The sequence below is a fragment of the Globicephala melas genome, chromosome 7 (assembly GCF_963455315.2).
Source record: "Globicephala melas chromosome 7, mGloMel1.2, whole genome shotgun sequence".
Taxonomy (NCBI): Eukaryota; Metazoa; Chordata; class Mammalia; order Artiodactyla; family Delphinidae; genus Globicephala; species Globicephala melas.
This window is the reverse complement of record NC_083320.1, coordinates 33,614,466-33,635,685: the sequence shown is the minus strand read 5'-3', so window position 1 is coordinate 33,635,685 and position 21,220 is coordinate 33,614,466. Positions and strand designations below refer to the sequence as shown.

The following is a 21,220-nucleotide window of genomic DNA, read 5'->3' as shown; positions in this document are numbered from 1 at the left end:
AAAAGCCAGAATCCCTTTGTTTAGGACATGGTCTACTTACTTGACTTTCCTTGTCCTTCTTTTCCTGTTCGAATGCAAAATCTTCCATTTTTTTTCGTCTCTCAAGAGACCCTTTTACTATATTCTTTCAGATGACTGTTTTTGATTTAGAGGAGAAATCAACACATAGTGGCTCAAATCTGCTTAGATAAGGTGTTCATTCCTTCCAGCTTTTCATGTTTCAACTTTTGCGGGGCCTGGCGTACATCCACCACCAACACGTTCTCCACAGGGACCTGAAACCTCAGAACTTACTCATCAGTCACCTGGGAGAACTCAAAGTGGCTGATTTTGGTAAGTCGCCTCCCGAGTCTCTTCCTGGGCTATGAACAATGATGCTTTTGTGTGCACATGTTTAAAGCATCAACTAGGGCTGGCTTTTGAAAAGTGGGAACCGGGGAACATGATGCTTTGTCAGGATTTCAAACAACCATATAGGAAGATTGAGGCAAGAAATAGGACGAGATTGGTAACTTCTTAGGGTTCCATCAAGCCTCAGTCTAATCAGATCCTAAAACTTGGTTACCCCTACTACCTCACTGCCATTTTTGATGTAAAGACTTTTGTAGAGTGAACGTACTTGGTAGGTTTACCTAAATCTAGGTGGATGTACAAATTCCATCAGACTAGATCAAAGTTATCCCAGGATGACATGATAAAGAGGTTAAGCCCAGATTGTAGGATGGACTCCTTCTGGAATGGAGGCTCCAGGACACCTGTTCCTGCTCACCTATGTATCTATATAGTGGGACTGTATGGGTACCTGAGGCTTTTATTCTCATCAAAGTGATGCAGATTTCCCCTGAGTATCACTGTGTCTTTCCATTTTAGCACGTATCACAGTTTATAATTATACATATATACACACATATATACTTCTGTGATGATTCTGTCTCCTCCACTAGACTATAAGCATTATGAGGGCAGCCTGGATCCGTTTTTGCTTATCATTATATCCCTAGTGCCTGGCACCATAGCAGTTGCTCAATAAATTTTTGTTGAAAAACTGGTTCTGTATAAGCTGAGGAACCACTCTTCTCTGTTTGGCAGATGTCAAATGATGCTACTACAGCTGCAGTAAGCCTTTAACAGACATTCATTTATCAAATTCCCCACAACAGTGAACTCATCTATTCAGGTTTTTTTCTAGCTGTAGATCACGTGATCCAGTGAGATAAATAGCTAACTGATGAAAGTACTCTCATTTTGTAGAGGAGCACTTGAGAATGATCCAGCTAAGGTCCTGCCAAATCAGTAATGTGGATCAACAGCCCTCACCCTGTATCTACTAAACTGGGAATTCCTGGACTGCAGAAATGGAGGGTGGCCCTAGTAGTAGTGAATCGATTTTCCATTGCTGTTACAGAAAGCCCAAATTACAGAGGTGTATACATGCTCGAAGCTTCAGGTTCTCTCATGTAACAGTCTGACCTAAGCAGTCAGAGCTCTGTAGTGGCCCCATGGTGTATTGGTCCACTCTCCCTCTGTCATGAGGCCCCACCACCCCTAGGTATTGCCCCACGGCCTATTTCAAGATGGCAGCCACTACAGCCTGGAGGAAGGAGAAAAGAGACCAACACTTAACCCCTCCATGAAGTTCACACATCACTTCTATTCATATCAAATAGGCAAAAATTTAGTTGCCTTGCTACACTTAGCTGCCAGGAAGCCCACATCTAGCTGCAAAGTAGGCCAAATTTTGAGAAATTCATTTGATGAAGAGGTACGTAAGAATCAAGATAGTTGAGTAGCTCTATTAAAAGCACCAAAGTTTGTGTATTATTTTTTAAATGTTGTTTACCCTGCCAATTATACTCTCCTTGGCAGACTGTATCACTGTGGCTCTCCAGAAGGTCTCAGGACAGTGAGTTCTGTGCTTTCCCCCTTCGGTCAGGTCTTGCTCGGGCCAAGTCCATTCCCAGCCAGACATACTCTTCAGAAGTTGTGACTCTCTGGTACCGCCCTCCTGATGCCTTGCTGGGAGCCACTGAATATTCCTCTGAACTGGACATATGGTAAGAGCTAGTGCCAAGAAAATGTGAGTCATCCTACCCGTGAAGGTTGTTTTATTACCTGTATTACATTTTAGATAATCATTCTAATAATGACAATCACATTTGTATACAGAAATATAAAGTACTTTCAAATATATATCTCATTTGATTTTTACAATGCCCCTCCTTCTAGCTCTTCTCTTCAATCCTTTGTCTTCTCCCTTGTCCTCAGGGAAACATACATATACTCCCAAACCACACACACACACACACACACACACACACACACACACACACACACACACACACACACACACACACACACACACACACACACACCTGTCTGCACATGCCCAAACACCGTTCAGAGCCTGGTGAAAAAACCATAAATACCAAGACTCGGTAGACCTGATTTTCATGCCAATATTTCTAATCAGTTACTCTGCATTACGTTATCTTCAAAAAAGCCATGTATCCTCTTTGTGTCTATGCTTCTTTGTTTTTAAAATAAGGGTAATAAACTCTCCCCATGAGGGGTTAAGGGGGACTGTAGTGCAAATGCAAGAACCCGATAGCGGCTATCAAGTAGAGCCACACTGTTGGAGAGGCTCTTGGATCAACTGGGTGCAGTGGTGAGAATGGGCTCTCAGCCACTCATCATCCTGGAGCAGTGGTGTTATGTAATCTGGCTCTGATCCCTGGAAATATCCCAGTCATCTGTGTGGTAAATTTGTAGTCACAGCCACCTCCTCAAAGGTAACAAAATGTATGGGCTTCCTTCAACTCCTTAGATGGTCTTATATAAATAGAAGGCCCTGTTTAAAAAAAAAAAGCAACACTAAAAGGCTAAACTAAGCTTTTGAATTTCCCAAAGAATTGAGAAAAGTTGAAGAGAATTTCCTCCAGTGTATCTGGAGCCATTGATTTCCTGATACCCAGTCGCACTTCTTGAAATATCACCTGCTAGTCAAACCCCCCTGAAACTGTCAGCTCTCACTGCTCTGCGCTGTCACTTCAAAGGCCTTCAGCAGGCTCTGGCTTTCTCAGCTCTTAATGATCACTTCCTAGTTGTGCTTCACAGACAGTGAAACTTCTTCTCGTCACTTTTAAACTTTGTTTTATTATAGAACATTTAAAACATTCAAAATATATAAATATGTACATCAGTGATTCTTAACCAGGATCAATTTTGCTTCCCAGGGACCCTTGCAGTGTTTGGAGACATTTATTGTCACAGCTGGGTGGTGGTGGGGTGCTCCTGGCATCTAGTGGGTAGAGGCCAAGGATGCTACCAAATATCTTATAATGCACAGGACAGCCCCCTATGACAAAGATGTAACCAGCCCAAAATGTCAATTGTGTCAAGATTGAGAAAACTGATGTAGATTAAAAGCATAGTAAAGTGAACTCCATGAGCCCACTACCCGATGTAACAACCAGAAACATCATCAGTACTGTCACATCCACTCGTGTCCCTTTCCCATCAGCCTGCCCCTCCACCAGAGGGGCTTCTACCCTGAATTTTTTTCCTTGTCGTCATTCCCTTACCCTTTTAAAAAATAATATTTCTACATTTTTATATATTTTAAAAATATTATTTTATTTTACTTGCTTTTGAGTTTTTATAAAAATGATATTACATTGTTTTTAGTCTTTTGTGACTTGTTTTTTCTTTAACTCAGTGTGTTTCTGAGATTCATCCATGTTGATCTATGTGGCTACACTTTATTTTCTGTCGATGAACATTTCAGTTATTTAGTTTGCCTTTTGTTTTATTTCTTCTTGCTATTTTGAATATACTTGGTACTTATATTTAAGGATATGTCTAGAGTACTTACTTAAGAGTAGATTTGCTGTGTCACAGGGTATATGAATGTTCAATTTCATGAAATAGTGTCAAATTGTTCTCCAAGTGGTTGTAACAATTTATGCACCAGCAGTGTATCATAGTCCCTTACCCACATCCGCACTAACTTCATAAAATCAGATTTCTTAATTTTTGCTAAGTTAGTGGGTAGAATGGTAGCATGTTGTGATCAAATTTGCATTTCCCTAATTACTAATGAGGCTGGATGTCTTTTCATGGATTATTTTCCATTTGTGTTTTTTCTCCTATGAAATACCTCTGTGTGTCTTTTGTTTATTTTCTTTTGGTCTCTATGTCTCTGTGTCTCTCCTTTTCTCTCCCTTCCTCCCTTTCTTTCTTTATTGATTTATAGGAGTTCTTATACTCTGGATACTAATCTTTTTTCAGTTATGAATGCTACAAGCAGCCTCCCCAGTTCATGTTGTCTTTTTAAACAAAAGTTCTTAATTTTAATACTGCAGACTTTATCAGTCTTTTCCTTTATGGTTAGCCCTTTTATTTCTTGTTTTAAAAAATCCTTCCCTCCTTGAGGTCAAAATGATATCCAGTACATTCTTTTAAAAGTTGTAGGGCTTCCCTGGTGGTGCAGTGGTTGAGAGTCCGCCTGCCGATGTAGGGGACATGGGTTCGTGCCCCGGTCCGGGAAGATCCCGCATGCCGCAGAGCAGCTAGGCCCGTGAGCCATGGCCACTGATCCTGCGCAACCGGAGCCTGTGCTCTGCAACGGGAAAGGCCACAACAGTGAGAGGCCCACGTACCGATAAAAAGAAAAAAAGTTGTAAAATTTTTCCTTTCACTTTAAATCCTTAATACATTGGAAATTGACTTTTTCTATGCTAACCCAGTGGTCTCACCCTAATTTCTTCAGCAATCTGCATGCCAAATCTCTCATATATCAGGTTTCTATAAATGCATAGGTCTGTTTTGAGCTCTCTGTTCTACTGGGGTCAGTTTATCTGTCCCTGTACCAACATCCTAATGTATTAATTTCTATAGCATTATAATAATACTTGATATCTGCTAGGATAAGTCTCACCACTTACTTCATCTTCCTCCTCAGGAGTATCTTGCCTGTTTTTCCCGTTTGATTCTCCATATAAATTTTACACTCAGTCTTTAAAGTTTCATGAAAAACCCTAGTGGGATTTTCATTGGAATTGCATTGAAATTATAGAACACTTTGAGGATAATTAACACCTTTGTAATATCCTCTTCCAATTTTTAAACACGGTATAATTCTCCATCTGTTTAGCTCATTTTTAATGCCGTTTAGTAAAGTTTTATAATTTCCTCTCTAAGCTCTTATATATCTAGAGCAAAGGTCCTTCCTTGTAAGTCTGTTTCTGTTGTTTATTGTTTCTTTTGTTTCTTCCATATGGTATCTTTTTTCCATGTGTGTTTTGTTGTTTTTGCCAATGATATGCTAATTATCCTTGGAATTTTATTTGTGGGATTTTTTTTTTTTTGAGGGCTCGGATGAAGTGTGGTCTCTCAGAGAGGATTCGCATTTGATTCTTCTAGGTACATTTTTTAAAAAAGAAATATATTATTGTATTTTACATAAGTGTTGGTCTGCTACTCAGATATTGCTTTCTTAATGCCATTCCCTACTGAAAAGAACTAGGCCTTTTTGGAGAAGTAGCCAATACTGAGGCTGGGTCAGGGAAAGTATAAGATGAGCTGGGAACATCTTGTTAAGCCAGAACATTTTTTAACAAAGTGACCAAAAAATGATGGGAATATGTAAAAAAATGTGGGAAGCAGCTTGAAGAGACTCCCACTGGCCAAAGCTGGTACCTTCTGAGCATCCTAATAGTGAGAGTAATGTAATGTATTATACCACTGAATAACATAAGAATACATAAGTCCATACTGAAGGTAAACAGATAGATGGAGGGATGGATGGATCAACAGCTAGATAGGAAGGGAAGCTCCTTTATACAGTAGAATGCCAAATAATAACTGGAAAAGAAATGACAGAATTAGAAAATCACTATTTTGCAATATAGTAGTAATTGGTTCAAACAAGAAGCATCATAGCTAAACTAGAGGGGAAGATTTGATGAGGAATAAAATATTTATTTACATAGTTTCAAAGTACCTCTCTACAAACTACTTATTAATTACAAAAGAAAAAAATAGTAACTATAGTAGAGAGGCTTGGCAGACATCACCTTAATCAAGTGATTAGAGTTAGTATTGTTGATAATGGCACTGACTGACATCGTGTGCCCCCTAATAGGACACACTGGAGAGACAGTATCATATACGTGGTTCTCCTGCAGAAAAAGAGCATAACCTGAGTCACATCATGAGGCAGCATCAGATCAACTCAGTCTAAGGAACATTCTACGATGTAACTAGACTGTACGCTTTAAAAGCGTTGTAGGGAAGGAAGAAGTTTCCTCTGTCCTCTGAGGTTCAATGGATGGGTCTGTGAAATAAACTGACAAAAGACAGATTAACAGGAGAAAAGCACACACATTTTATTTTATGTTAAAAGTTTTATGTGACACAGGGGAAGTGACTTCATGGAAAGAAGAGACAATCCCCAAAGAAACAGCTAGCCTTGGAGGCTTTTATACCATTCTTACAAAGGACAGTACACTTGTAGAGAAGTAACAAGACAAAGGAAAGGGGTTTCTTTTATTATTATTATTTTATTTATTTGGCTGCGTCAGGTCTTAGTTGCAGCACACAGGATCTTCATTGCGGCATGAGGGCTCTTCGTTGCGGTGCACGGGCTTCTCTCTAGTTGCAGCTCACGGACTCCAGATAGCATGGGCTCAGTAGTTGCAGTGTGTGGGCTCTCTAGTTGTGGCACGTGGGCTCTAGAGTGTGTGGGCTCAGTTACCCCCTGGCATGTGGGATCTTAATTTCCTGATCAGGGCACGAACCCATGTCCTCTACATTGGAAGGCAGATTCTTAACCACTGGACCACCAGGGAAGTCCCGGAAAGGGGTTTCTGGACTCTTTAGGGGTGGTAACTGTGGAAGGTGAATATGTATCTGGAGCACCCTGGTGGTAGATAAGGGTTACTTAGCAAGGTTTGCTTACATAGATTCTTCTTGGTGCCATCTCTACATGTGTTGATAAGGTTATTCTCCCCTCCTGGGATGGGAATGGGGGAATCTTCATAAGGGAGTTTTATGCCCTCCTTTCAGGCAGCTAGGGAGAGGCAAAGAGCTCATCCGGTGTTTGCTTTTTCTCAGTTGCCTTCAGCTCGTAACAGTTCTTATGGCAGGGTGGCATATTTTGGGGTGACATTTTCCGTTCCCCTACAGAGTCAAGGTTTTAAAAACCAAAGAAAAGCTGAGGAAATGTTCCAGACTAAAAAGAGATATGCCAACGAAGCACAACGCATGGTCCTAGATTGGAGGCTGGGGGAGATGGAGCTAAAGAACACTACTGGGACAATCAGTGGGATTTAAATATGGACTGTAGATTAGATAGTACTATTGGGATTGATGTTCAATTTCCTGATTTTGATAATTGCACTGTTGTTATGTAAGAGAATGCTTTTGTACTTAGAAAATACATGTGGAAGTATTTAAGGGTGAAGAGTCATTGTATCTGCAACTTACTCTCCACTGCTTCAGAAAAAATAAATGATAGATAGATAGATAGATAATATGATAAAACCAAAGAGGCAAAATATTGGCAATTGGTGAATCTATTTGAAGGATATAAAAGAGTTCTTTCAGGCTTCCCTGGTGGCGCAGTGGTTGAGAGTCCGCCTGCCGATGCAGGGGACACGGGTTCGTGCCCTGGTCTGGGAAGATCCCACGTGGCGCGGAGCAGCTGGGCCCGTGAGCCATGGCCGCTGAGCCTGCACATCTGGAGCCTGTGCTCCGCAATGGGAGAGGCCACAACAGTGAGAGGCCCGCATACCGCCAAAAAAAAAAAAATAGAGTTCTTTCTACTGTTCTTGCAACTTTAAATTTTTTCAAAATTAAAGGTTAGCAAAAAATTGAGAAAAACCTGGTGTTTCACCAAAGATAGTGAACTAGCACTGGCTTTGTTAGAAGCACTGGCCCAGTACATGATCAGTGTTTTCAATTATTTCCTATGTGTTCGAGAAGGGTGTGTATTCCTGAATTGTTGGGTACAGGTTTTTACATATGTTCAAAACTTCAGGGTTGTTAATTGTGTTATTCACATTGTCTTTATATAATTTTTGTCTGCTTAAGCTATCAGGGAAAAATGTATTGAAGTTGTTTGATATATCGTTGATTTGTCAACAATGAACAATTCTATTCATTTTTGCTTTATATACTTTGAAGCTATTTTCATTAAGTGCAAATAAATTTAAAACTGTTCATCATTCCTTCATGCACTTTAAATCTTACTTTTGGAATAATTTTCCTTTCTTTGGATATAAATCTTTTAGCACTTTCTTTAGTGTGGGCCTGTTGGTGGCAAACTCTGCTTCTGTTTCTTAAGGTAAACTCTCATCGTTGAAAGGTAGTCATGCTAAGGTTTTAATTGTAGATTGACAGTTATTTTCTCTCAGAACTTTGGCGATACCATTTCCCCAGCTTTGTCTTCCATTGCTGCTCTTGTGAAGATTGCTCTTAGCCTAATTGTAGAGAAGTTTACTTTTAGCCTTCTTGTCTTTCCCTTTTTTCAGGTGATCTCCCATTTTCTCTGGATGTTTTAAAGAATTTTTTCTTCGCCTTTGTTACTATGCAGTTTTCACTATAAGGTGTCTAGCGTGGATTTTTTTTTTTTTTACTTACCCTGCTTGTTGCATAGTGTGCTTCTTCCAATTATGAATTCATGTTTTTCATCAGCCATTTTCTTTTTGAGTGTTGCCTCTATTCCATTCTCTCTTTCTGGAGCTCCAATGAAAGATTATTAGACTATGTCTTTCTATCATCCATGGTTCTTATCCTCTCTTTCATATTTTCAGTCTCCTTGACTTTCTGTGCTGCATTTGGATAATTTCTTCAGCTCATGTACCAATTCTTTAAATCTCTTTTAAACTATGTATCCCTTACTTTTTACTACATATACAAAAAAAATATGTTATTCCATTGATGAATAATGATGACACAGAATAAAAATACAGTTGTAAGTTAAAGTTATTGTCATTACTCTTATTGATTTCATTATTGTTGTTTGTCCAGTAAAACTCAAAAAGTAATGTAGAAATAGAATAATAGGCATTTTCCACTGTTTACTATATTTGTTCACTCTCTATGTAACTGTTAGATATTGGGTGTTTACCCTGGGATTCCTCTTCCCCATTTTTTTTTCTTTTCAGAGTGATAAGAGGGAAATGGGCAGGGAAAAGATTACAACAGTAGAAAAGGGAAAAAAAATCCTATTTTGCTAGGCATGCAACCCTGTAGGGTACAAACTGAATGCCTTTGTAGGAGGCAGGTGACAGTGGGTGAGCATTAGAGCCTTTGTCTTAATGAAACTAATTATAACACGTAGTGCAAGAGCCTCTCATTCACAGTAAACCCTGGGGAACAGGAGAGTCCGTGGGAAGCCCAGAGCAAACAGTTAGATTATGGAAAATATACAAGTAAGACATATTGGCTATTCCCAACACTTACAACCAGCATCCTCTAATCTCCCAACATCTTTTCTTCTCTTTCTGCTACTTTTTCAGACCTTAAAAGATTCCATTAGCAACTTCGGTGAAGAGAAAAACTCAGTGTTTTAGGATGATTACACTGTTTTTGGTTTTGTTTTTACTTTTTTGTATTGTGTTAAAATATATATAACATAAAAATTACCATTTCAACTATTTTCAAATGTACATTTCAGTGGCATCAAGTACAGCCATCACCACTATCCATCTCCAGAACTTTTCATCATCCCAGAATGAATCCCTGTACCCATTAAACAATCACTCCCTGTTACTCCCTCCTCTCAGTCCCTAGCAACCACTATTCTACTTCCTGTCTCTATGAATTTGACCATGCTGGAACCTCACATAAGTGGAATCATACAATATTTATCCTTCCATGTCTGGCTTATTTCACTTAGTATAATGTTTTCTAGGTTCATCCATGTTGTAGTAAACTGGGTTTTGGTTTTTTTTAACATCTTTATTGGAGTATAATTGCTTTACAATGGTGTGTTAGTTTCTGCTTTATAACAAAGTGAATCAGTCATACATATACATATCTCTTCCCTCTTGCGTCTCCATCCCTCCCACCCTCCCTATGCCACCCCTCTAGGTGGTCACAAAGCACTGAGCTGATCTCCCTGTGCTATGCGGCTGCTTCCCACTAGCTATCTATTTTACATTTGGTAGTATATATGTCCATGCCACTCTCTCACTTCATCCCAGTTTACCCTTCCCCCTCCCCGTGTCCTCAAGTCCATTCTCTACATCTGTGTCTTTATTCCTGTCCTGACCCTAGGTTCTTCAGAACCATGTAAACTGGGTTTTAAAGAAGGGTTTATTTTGGTAGACAAGTCCTCTATTCAAAACTAACTGCAGGCAGCTGCTGGATTTAGGACTATGGAAAGTTGTCACTGCCTGAGAGATTCTTTATGGTCAGATTTCTTGCTGCAAACTTCCAAATATAAAGAGTGGCCCAGGGAAAGCAAATGGAAATATCGTGTCACTGCCATATATCATGCTGTTCTGAATTAATGTCAATAGTGAAAAATGAAATACTGATTCACTTCTCCCAACAATGTTCTTATGTACTCCTTGCACCTCCCCAAACCTAAAACTCCTGAGATGGTTTATTTCTCCAGAGATTGCCTAAGGAATTTGAGGAATCTTTTTCTTTCTTATGGAAGAATTTGTTCATGCTCAGAATAGAGAAAAGACTAGGAAGAGAGCCAGAAAAAGCAGAAAATATGTAAGCTGTCTTGTCTAACTTGACTGGAGAACCACAGTTGGGGCAATAAAATGACCCATTGCATCTCTCCCTTCTGGAAGGGTTCACTCTTTGATATCACCAGGTCTTTTTTTCTCCTGCATGTGAAGTTCCGCTTCATCTACATGAGCTGCCCCAAGGGTATCTCCACAGAGCAGAAATCCTCTGAGAAGCCTAAAGATATGTAGGGTAAGAAGAGCCACAGGAATGAAGATTTAAGAACAAAACAGAGGAATAAAAGGAAATAGGAACTGGTTCCCTATCTAGACCTGAATGTTCAGATTATTTAAAATGTTTGCTTTAAGGCTAGTCTGGGGTGGGCAAAATAGATGATAGCCACACAACTTACTTAAGAAGCAAATAAAAAATATGAAAGCCACACTACTTGTTTACAAAGCAGATGAAAAAAAACAGTTTTGAAGAATAAATGAAAAAAATAGGAAGATGAATCATATAGTTTTTGAAGAACAGTGCTTACCTGAAAAATACCTTTCCTTCTCAGACTTAAGGTGTACAGCCTTGTTTTCTTACCAGTGCACTGATATTTATGGTACGGATATTCTAGGTCCTGAAATACAATTGATTTAGGAATTTTGTTTGTCTTGTAAGTGTTCTAAGTGCATTGCACATGAGCACACACACACACACACACACACACACACACTATATATATATATATATATATAAAAAACCTTAGACTCCAGATTGTTAGGTGAGAAAGGTTTTAACCTGCCCCTAAGTGAAGCTTAAAAAGAAAGACTCAAGAGAATGCCTATATGGCACCAAACATACAAATGCAAATACAAATGGGAATTTCAACCACATATTAGCATTTTATTTCTTAGTGCAAATATCTTGTGTTAGACTGCAGTACTTGAACAATGGCCTTAAAGTCCAGCTTTCTCCAATATGTTTACACCGTTGTGTACACTGTCCTAGTGGTACAGAAGGTAAAGGGCACTAAGAAACTGTGTAACAAAAGGGGCTTCCTTCTCGGCTCCCCACAGCCACCAGTATGAAAGGACATTAAAAAGGCAACAAGCTTTTTCTAAGCCATGAAAGCCTTTTGAGGGGAGAGAAAAAAGTGGACTACAGGTTTAAACCTAGCAATGACTATGATTTGAACCTTGTTTAAAATGCCCTTAGGCCTTCTGGTGATTTGTGAGCCCCTGGGTTTCTGGAAGGTGTTAGGGTACTGGATGGAGGGTTGGTTTAAGTCTTCAAAAGCTGTTACATTTCCATTTCTATTTTGTGTCAGTTAATAAACAATTACATGTGTTTCATACACACAGATACATAAATATGTGTGTGTGTGTGTGTGTGTGTGTGTTTTGCTTCAAAATGAAATGATTTGAGACCTTTCCAGTATGCATAGACAAGGCATGAGGGGAGGTGGATGGAGACCGTTTGACGGTATTCACCAGCTCAGTTTTTCAGCTGGCTTATCTCACTGTTGACCATTGCTAGCAACCAGGATGTTTTTTAACCATTTGACAGTTTCCTATTACTTTTATTATTCTCCATGTATTGTTTAATTTTTACCTTTTATATCTGTTGCTTTAAAGGCAAGAAGCAAAAAGACCATGGATATTTAAAAACAAGCTAGTAAGCAGTCTTAAAATGATAATAATTCTAAAAATTCACCTCAAGATACTGTGCACCAGATTCTTAAGCTATATTTGCCTGATCGAAATTCTTTTCTTTTTTCTTTTTTTGGCCGTGCTGGCTTATGGGATCTTAGTTCCCCCACCAGGGATTGAAGCCGGGCCCCAGCAGTGGAAGCGCTGAGTCCTAACCACTGGACCTCCAGGGAATTCCCAAAATTCTTATGTCACATATCAAGATGTCTCTTGTACATGAAAGATCAGTAAAAAGAAAATATCGTGGCCATTTAATCTAAATTAGTTTTTTAACAACTAGGGATAAAGACAACCTGTTGTTTGAGGGAAAAAAACAAAAAACTACCTGCAAAACTTAGTCTGATACCTCTTATTTATATGTATACAAAATTCTAAGAATTAGCTAATTGATTATTTTACATGCAAACCAAATATTAGGTCATGAAAATAGTTTTTGTGTCTTTTGAGGTGATAAGATACAGTTAAATGTCAGTCTTTCTTTTAATATATATTCTCTCCCCAAACCAGACACAAGATAAAAATTATTCTTAAACTTGTTTATCAAGAAATCTGCTTTCTCCTACACAAAGTAAGTTAAATAGCATGTGTCTACTGTCAGATGGAAAAAGTAAAAATTTGTCATATGTAATAAATACATATGAATAATATTAAAGACCATTTTAAAATGAACTTCATAATAAATCTTTAATAATATCATGATCTATAATAAAATATTTTACTGAGGGCTTCCCTGGTGGCTCAGTGGTTGAGAATCCGCCTCCCAATGCAGGGCACACAGGTTTGAGCCCTGGTCTGGGAAGATCCCACATGCCGCGGAGCAACTAAGCCCGTGCGCCACAACCACTGAGCCTGCGCTCTAGAGCCCGCGAGCCGCAACTACTGAGCCCATGTGCCACAACTACTGAAGCCCATGCGCCTAGAGCCCGTGCTCTGCAATAAGAGAAGCCACCGCAATGAGAAGCCCGCGCACCGCAACGAAGAGTAGCCCCTGCTCACCGCAATTAGAGAAAGCCCACGCAGCAATGAAGACCCAACACAGCCAAAAAAAACAAAAAAAATGTTTTACTGAAATTTTCTTCTTTATCATGCCATAGCAAAACGTCTAGACGATTAAGGGAGTTTGCGAGATTATGTGTTATGGTGAAAGGGATTTGGCATCAAAACTCGGGAAGTATTAGACCATGGGGATAATCTCTGTAATCAGTCACCTGAACCATTCTCAAAAGATTTGTAAGAGTTGAGACTTCCCTGGTGGCACAGTGGTTAAGAATCTGCCTGCCAATGCAGGGGACAGGGGTTCAAGACCTGGTCCGGGGAGATCCCACATGCCGCGGAGCAGATAAGCTCGTGCGTCACAACTACTGAGCCAGCGCTGTAGAGCCCACGAGCCACAACTACTGAGTCCACGTGCCACAACTACTGAAGCCCCCATGCCTAGAGCCCGTGCTCTGAAACAAAAGAAGCCACCTCAATGAGAAGCATGTGCACCACAACGAAGAGTAGCCCCCGCTCGCTGCAACTAGACAAAGCCAACGTGCAGCAACAAAGACCAAACGCAGCCAAAAATAAATAAATAAATAAAGGTTTGTGAGAGTAAAAATGTGCATTATTAGCAAAATAAATCTTACTTCTTACTCTTCCTGAGGAATTATCCTCCAGTTTGACTAAGTAGGAAAGAAAATTTATATTTCTCCCTATTTAATCTATTTTAAGTTGCACATTCTCTGTTAAATCAGGATGCATCTTAAAATCAGTAGCATCTTACAGTAGCCGTCAGCCATGCTTCAGTTATGACTGTTGTTACCATTGTACATGTGTGGACATCAAACATGGCAGCATCAAAACTTGCAGAATGGGTGTCAGTAACTTGGAAGACAGGAGACCTCTTTTTTTTTTTTCTTGTTAACCCCTAGGAACAATGGTTGTGGAGAAGGCGTGAATCAGACATGTTTAGCAACATTCTTTAAGCTGGAGTCAAAAGTGGGCTAACATGTAACTGCAAGGTCAGCTTAGGAGCCCCAGCACCAATGACTCTTGGTTGTTTTATGGCTTATTCTAAGAAATGCTGTATCATCAAACTCCTGACGATACCGTCAAAGGACAAAACCATGGATAAACACAGACATCAAAGAGTCTGAGTCAAATGCTGAATGTCAAAAAGTTTGATGAGTATCTAAACCAATTTCTTCCACTTAATATTCCATTTTTTTTGCATGTACAAGTATGATATATGGTGAGATAATCTGTCTAATTAAATTTGTAACAGCCCTTTCAATGAATATGTAGGAAACATTCTGATCATCACAGTTTAACTTGTGAGGTTTTTTGTTTGTTTTTCTTTTGGTTTCTTAAAAGTACATACAATAATGATGCTTCTTACAATGATAGCATCTTAGTTTCAGTGAAAGAGGGTATTCAGTTTGGAGATTCAGTACTTTCCCCTCCTCTCAGAAAATAGATTGTTAATGAGCTTGAATGAACTCAAATGCTTGCTTTCTATACTGTGTTCCTAAATGCCCGTTGCGTTCCATTTTAACAAAAAGCTGCAGGCTGTTTTTATTTTTGTTTAACATAGAGACTTTTTCTGCCAAGACTTTTCATACTATGTGGTCCCTATCTAATTGTCCTCAGAGTATTTCTTGGGAGGTGAAATGCTAGTAGTTCAGTTTTGCATGTATAGGTTGGGTTGACTCTTATTTCTTTGTTAGGGGTGCAGGCTGCATCTTTATTGAAATGTTCCAGGGTCAACCCTTGTTTCCTGGGGTTTCCAACATCCTTGAACAGCTGGAGAAGATCTGGGAGGTAAGAGAAGAATTCCTCTTAGAAAGAAAAAAATATATGCATTACAAACTTTAAACCAAATTTTCCTTAGAGACAAACGAAGCAGTCCATCTGCTTTGAGAGAGTAAGCCATATTTTAAGGGTTGTGGAAACTGTGGTATTTGCCAGGGGCATAAGCACCTTGGGAATGAGTGGTCAGGACCCCCCCGTTGTCCCGTGGCAGCCCATGAATCCACTTGCTTCCGGTGATTATTGTCTCAACCTCCCAGGGCAATTTCTGCCATTACTAATTAAACACATCCCTGCCCTGCCACCCCCAGCTCTAAGTCTACAATATATTTGGCCCTGGATCTTTGTCAACTGAAGACAAGGCACTGAATTTTCATAGAACCCTGATAAAACAAAGGCTTCCTGTGTTAGTGTGAGAGAAGTATGCTGTGTATCATGCTCCTCCAAAGCCAGATTCCTAAGGTAACAGGGTGCTTTTGTGTGTGTGGTTCCATTTCTTTATTCATTATTTATCCCTCCCTCATTTGCACCATTATGTACTTCATTTTTATGTCCCTGGTAGCTTATATGCCATGTACTACAGTCATTTATATATTGCTGTCTTTTTTTTGATGATTTTTAAATTGTGGTTAAATATATATAGCATAAAATTTACCATTCTAACCATTTTTAAGGATACAATTCATAGCATTAAATGCATTCACATTGCCATGGAACCATCACCACCGTCCATTTCCCAAACTTTTTCATCATGCCAAACAGAAGCTCTGTATCCACTCAGCCAGCTCCCCATTTTCCCTGCCCCCAGCCCCTGGTAACCTCTCATCAACCTTCTGTCTCCATGAATTTGCCCATTCTAGGTTTTCATATAAGTATAATCTTAACAGGATTTGTCCTTTGTGCTTGGCTTATTTCACTTAGTGTAATGTTTTCAAGATCCATCCATATTGTAGCATGTGTCAAGTGCTTTAAACTGGGGTGGGGGGAGGGTATCGCTTGTATCCTGGATTCTGCTCCCTTTCAAGTTTGCTTGCTTCAAGCAAGCATCTAGAGCATACTTGCTAACAGCTTCCCAATCGGGTATCTTGGGAAATATTGCAGAGTAGGATTTTTGTGTGCAGGTGAGGAAATTTGTCTTTTCTCAAACTTCTTTAAAAAAAAAGATGAGTTTATCTTTAATACACACATGCAGGTGAGGAAAATCCTCAGGGAACATTTAGGAAAAGGGAAGAGCTAGTTGCTAGTGTCTGGAGGGTCAATGGCTCACCGTTATGAAGATGTTCTGTGCAAACCAGTCTAGTGCTACAGGTTCATGACCCAGAAAACATTGTGCTTTGTGAATGTCAAAATAAAGTAAAATGTCCTTTGTGAAATTAAGACATTTTATAGAGATTAATCACTGCCATTAAGCTTTCTTTTGGAAACATTGGGGATATTATGGAGGAACATAGGAAAAATTGGGATGCATTCACAAACTAAAAAAAAAACACTTTTCAAGCCAAAAGTTTTTTTTTCTCAAAACTACCCTGCAAGACCAAGAACTGCTACCTTCAAAAACTATCATTGGATGATATCATCGTCTAAACTGGAGGCAGCCTAATGTAATTAATGGCTTTAGAGTCGAAGACCAGCATTTGAATTCTAGCCACTTTTTAGCGAGACGAACGTGTACAAATTATGTAGTCCCTCTGAACTCCAGTTTCCTCACTTGTTAAATGGGGCTAGCGATAATGACTTTCTAACCTTTCTGTGAGAATTTCATAAGATCAAATGCATAACAAGCCCCATGTGCCATAAGTGATCGATAAATGTTTGCTTTCTCTCTCATAGAAATTATTTTCATAGCGATGTTTCAATGACCAAACCGTTAACAGGCATTTCCTAATACTTCACCTAATTGTTCTGTTCTCCCGCTTAATATTACTTCTTGTCCACATTAGAGGAAGCTCAGCTAGCACTGCCTAGACCAGAACCTGCAGTGATCTTTTACACATTTGAAAAGTTTTTCCTAGCCATTAAATGAGGACACAATATTTATTGGACACTCATTGTCTTATAAGATGTTACAAGGCCTGGAAAAATGGGAAGAATAGGAAAAATGCATGATCTATGCTTTCACCGGTTGTTCAGTCTAGGTGGGGTGATGGGTGGAATATAAGTAAATATATGTAAAACAAACATAAATCATGTATAGATGCAAAAAGATGTATGTATATATAGATAGTTAATAAAAATTATAATACTAGCTAAATTATAATATATAACATAAATCTATAAATATAAATTATAATAATAGCTAAGGTATGCTATTAGGATATTTGAAGAGTTATATACAAACTAATTTTTTTACATTACTTCCTATTTTTAAATGATAGTTTTCTTAAAAGCAATCATTTTACAGTTCTTTGCATTTAGCATAGCACTTAGAAATCATGGGACAGAAAGAATGAGTTAGACGTTTCCCAGGACCTGATGGCTCTCTAGTTATTGGTTCAAGTTTCCGGGACTGGTCTTGGTGGCTGACGCTGGCCATCTGAAGATGTTTTAGGTAATTCAGTAAGTGAAAATTTTGGACTTGTATCTGGACATAAAGGACCAAAACATGAGTGATGCAGCCAAAACAAATGTGTCTTAACAAATGGGTCCAACAGGTCCTGCCCAGGAAGCCATGTTCACGTCTACCATTATTCTTATCACACTGCAATAAATCAGAAGGACTTTATTTTGACATTTATGACAACTCATTACAAATATAAAACAAGTAAACACATTAGAAATAACACTGGCTTGGTGTTAGTAGACATGAGTTCTGAACCCAGCCCTAACTTCAGGTTAGGTGGTAACGCAAGTCTCATAATTTATCTCCCTAGGTCTCTAGCATCTTAAAGTATATTTGATTTTCTGACTCCATGAACTTGTGACCTCTTTGAACAAAGTGTTAAGAGAATAGTGTAGCTGCTATCTTTTTTTTTTTTTTTTGCGGTACGCGGGCCTCTCACTGCTGTGGCCTCTCCCGTTGCGGAGCACAGGCTCCGGACGCGCAGGCTCAGCGGCCATGGCTCACGGGCCCAGCCGCTCCGCGGCATGTGGGATCTTCTCGGACCGGGGCACAAACCCGTGTCCCCTGCATCGGCAGGCGGACTCTCAACCACTGCGCCACCAGGGAAGCCCAAGGCCACAGTTTTGTTACCACACATCTGTAGTTCCGTGCTCTGAGGACAAAGAGAGAACCACATTCAGCAGTGTGTTATCTCTTACACTACTACATCCCAAGCAACTTGGAAATTCAAACATTACAAATGGCTCCTGAGTTGTGCTTTACTAAAGGTGGTCTATTTCGGGTTCTATGATACTTGATGTAGGAATTGCTTCTTTGAAAGCAATGGTCTAGTCTACATCTTCCAACCTCTAATCACAACTTTTCTTTACATTTATTCTGAGATCTCACACTTAGGAATAAAGACATAATAATAAGTCCCGAATTTTTATTTTACCATCTTTCTGAAATGCCTCCGTGTGTGTGTGTGTGTGTGTGTGTGTGTTTACATCTGAATGGCTGTCATCGATTTTTAATCAATTTTTTAGAAATCTAATTCTTTCAATAAGTATTTTTAGCAAATAATACCAGATGTGGTTCTAAAATCAGAATAAAATAAACGATGCAGACTTTAAAGCCATTAATCAAAATGCCTTCAGTTTCCATTCCAACAAAGGCAGAAAACAGCCCTTGCAGCCCACTGTGGTTTCAAACACAGCACTCACTAGCTGCCTTTTAAGAGCTTTCAGGAAGGGAGTAAATCAACAGTTTTTGGTTTTCAGTTTCCCGGTCAGTGAAGCGGAGATTGAGTAATTTTCTCAAGTGAAAATGAATTCAATAACTTTCAAATAAAAACTGAGCATCAAATTTCCAAATAAAGGATATTGAATTTTTGTTTAAACTTTTAAAATCTCAGGCTTAAAGCTTTTAGCACAATATTCCAAAATTGTTGGTACCCATTTGGTTGGCTTTAATTACACAATAATACAAAGTAACCAACAATTCTGGTAACTTTCACCTTAGTGAAAATATGGATATGGTCGTTATTTATTTCCTTTATCGCTTTCTCGTCATTATCTTTACTTTCTTTCATTGTGCTTTGCCAGGCAACAGAAGACGTAGGGGTACATGTGAATCATCCCACCCACTTGTTTACATGCACATCTGTGCAAATACATAAGATGGTAGGTTAACAAAGAAGAATTAGCTTCCCATCCTCTGGCCCTCTCCCACAAAAGAAGAATTAGTCCAGTTGGTTTTTCAAAATGGATTCCAGGATTCTTAGTGTTCCCTCCGGCTCAGGGTGGCTGCTAGGAAAAGCCTGTAATCCTCTCAGTAGCTTTTCAGTTTGTTTAGGGAATGGATCAAAGAAAGAAGCTTCTACTGGGTGGCTTAATTTTTTTATTATGGGAGGGAAAATGGCGCTTCAGTGTCTTTTGTTTGAGGACAAGCTTAACAGACACCAAAGAGTGTACTTCTCGGCTAGAGTCCTGGTCAGCAAGCTGGTAAATATTAAGAGGCTTCTGGATTCCTCATTGATTATTATCAGTCATTGTTGGGCAGTTGACTTCCTGCCATAACAATTGGGCCAGCATCTGTGTCCAGCATTTTACAAATGGATTCACTAGGCTTTTTCTATGAGAGATGCTTCTATAAAGACTTGTACTGAGATATGCTTCTAAAAAGAGTTATATTGTAGCGGTGTATGAAAACTACTAGTGTTTTATTAATATTTCACAAAAACAATATTATTCTGGCTCCTAGATATAACTGACATTGGGCTTTTATGACTATCTTAAAAGAATGGTAAGATTTTGCCTACAAGGGAACTCGCAGTAACAGCACCATCTAAAATCTGAAGTGTTTGTCTTTATACTCCAAAAGACTTTTCATAGTAATTAAAAACTAAAGCTTCAATTTGGTAATCCAAAGCACACGTGAGCTCTTTTTCAAGTGGTGTTGTTAATATTACTATCCAGCAGTTAAAAACCAAATACCATATTCCAAGCTGCTGGGCCACAGAGAAAACAAGCAGATGAGATGAATTTGGTAGAAAAGACTAGAGTTAGGTTTGGGATCATTTTTAGCCAACATTCCACTGCTTAAACGTCAGTAATCTGAATCCTTTTTAATTTGAGCACATCGGGGAACAGCTGAATGCCCATGCTGAGTCATAATTTAAACTGTCAAGTGTCTCCTGTTGAGACATATATATATAAATACAGTCATCTGATGTAAGGCAAAGGGACACTTTATCACTCCTGTCTTTTTCTATTCCTAACTCCCAATGCAGCATCCTAATGTATGGTGATCATGCAGTACAGCAGACATAGCTCGTTTTATTGTGCTTCACTTTATAGCACTTTGCAGACATTGCTTTTTTTTTTTTTTTTTTTAACAAACTGAAGGTTTGTGGCAACCCTGCGCTGTCAGATGATGGTTAGCAATTTTTAGTGAGGAAACATTTTTAAATTAAGATATGTAGATTGGTTTTTTAAATTAAGGTATGTGCATTGCTCTGTTATGCACTTAATAGACCATAGTATAGTGTAAACATAACTTTTATATGCATCAGGAAACCAAAAATTTGTGTGACTCACTTTACTACAATATTAACTTTGTTTGTAGTACCAAACCCATAATATCCCGATGTAGGTCTGTAGATATTTTGGGATGAGAATATGACTTTAAGCAAGGTTATATGATCTGTATTAGTCAGAGATCTCCAGAGAAACAAAACCAATGGGAGATATGTATGTATTTGTGTGTATGTGTATGTGTGTGTGTGTACGTATGTGTGTGTATCTCTTGTGATTCATTATGGGAATTGGCTCATGTGATTTCATGGAGGCTGAGATATGTCCTCTGCAAGCTGGAGAACCAGGAAAGCTGGTGGTATAATTCAGTCTAAGGGGACCACTGTTTTAAGTCCCAGAATCTGAAGGCCAGAGAACTAGGAGCTCCAATGTCCAAAGGCAAGAGAAGACGATGTCCCAGCTCAAGA

At 39.0% G+C, this 21,220-nt stretch overlaps 1 protein-coding gene across 4 annotated transcripts in view; it reads left to right on the top strand.

The window, feature by feature from the left end:
* The window catches only part of CDK15 (cyclin dependent kinase 15), a 113,407-nt gene that overhangs the window by 54,503 nt on the left and 37,684 nt on the right, over window positions 1-21,220 (top strand). For all 4 annotated transcript variants that reach the window (XR_009564566.1, XR_009564565.1, XR_009564564.1 and 1 more), the window contains exons 11-13: window positions 210-333; window positions 1,934-2,054; window positions 15,098-15,191. Coding sequence is in view for 1 of the 4 variants with exons in the window: in XM_030854512.2 (XP_030710372.1) it covers window positions 210-333; window positions 1,934-2,054; window positions 15,098-15,191 (339 nt within the window). In the remaining 3 variants the exon portion in view is untranslated. The remainder of the gene's footprint in view (window positions 1-209; window positions 334-1,933; window positions 2,055-15,097; window positions 15,192-21,220) is intronic.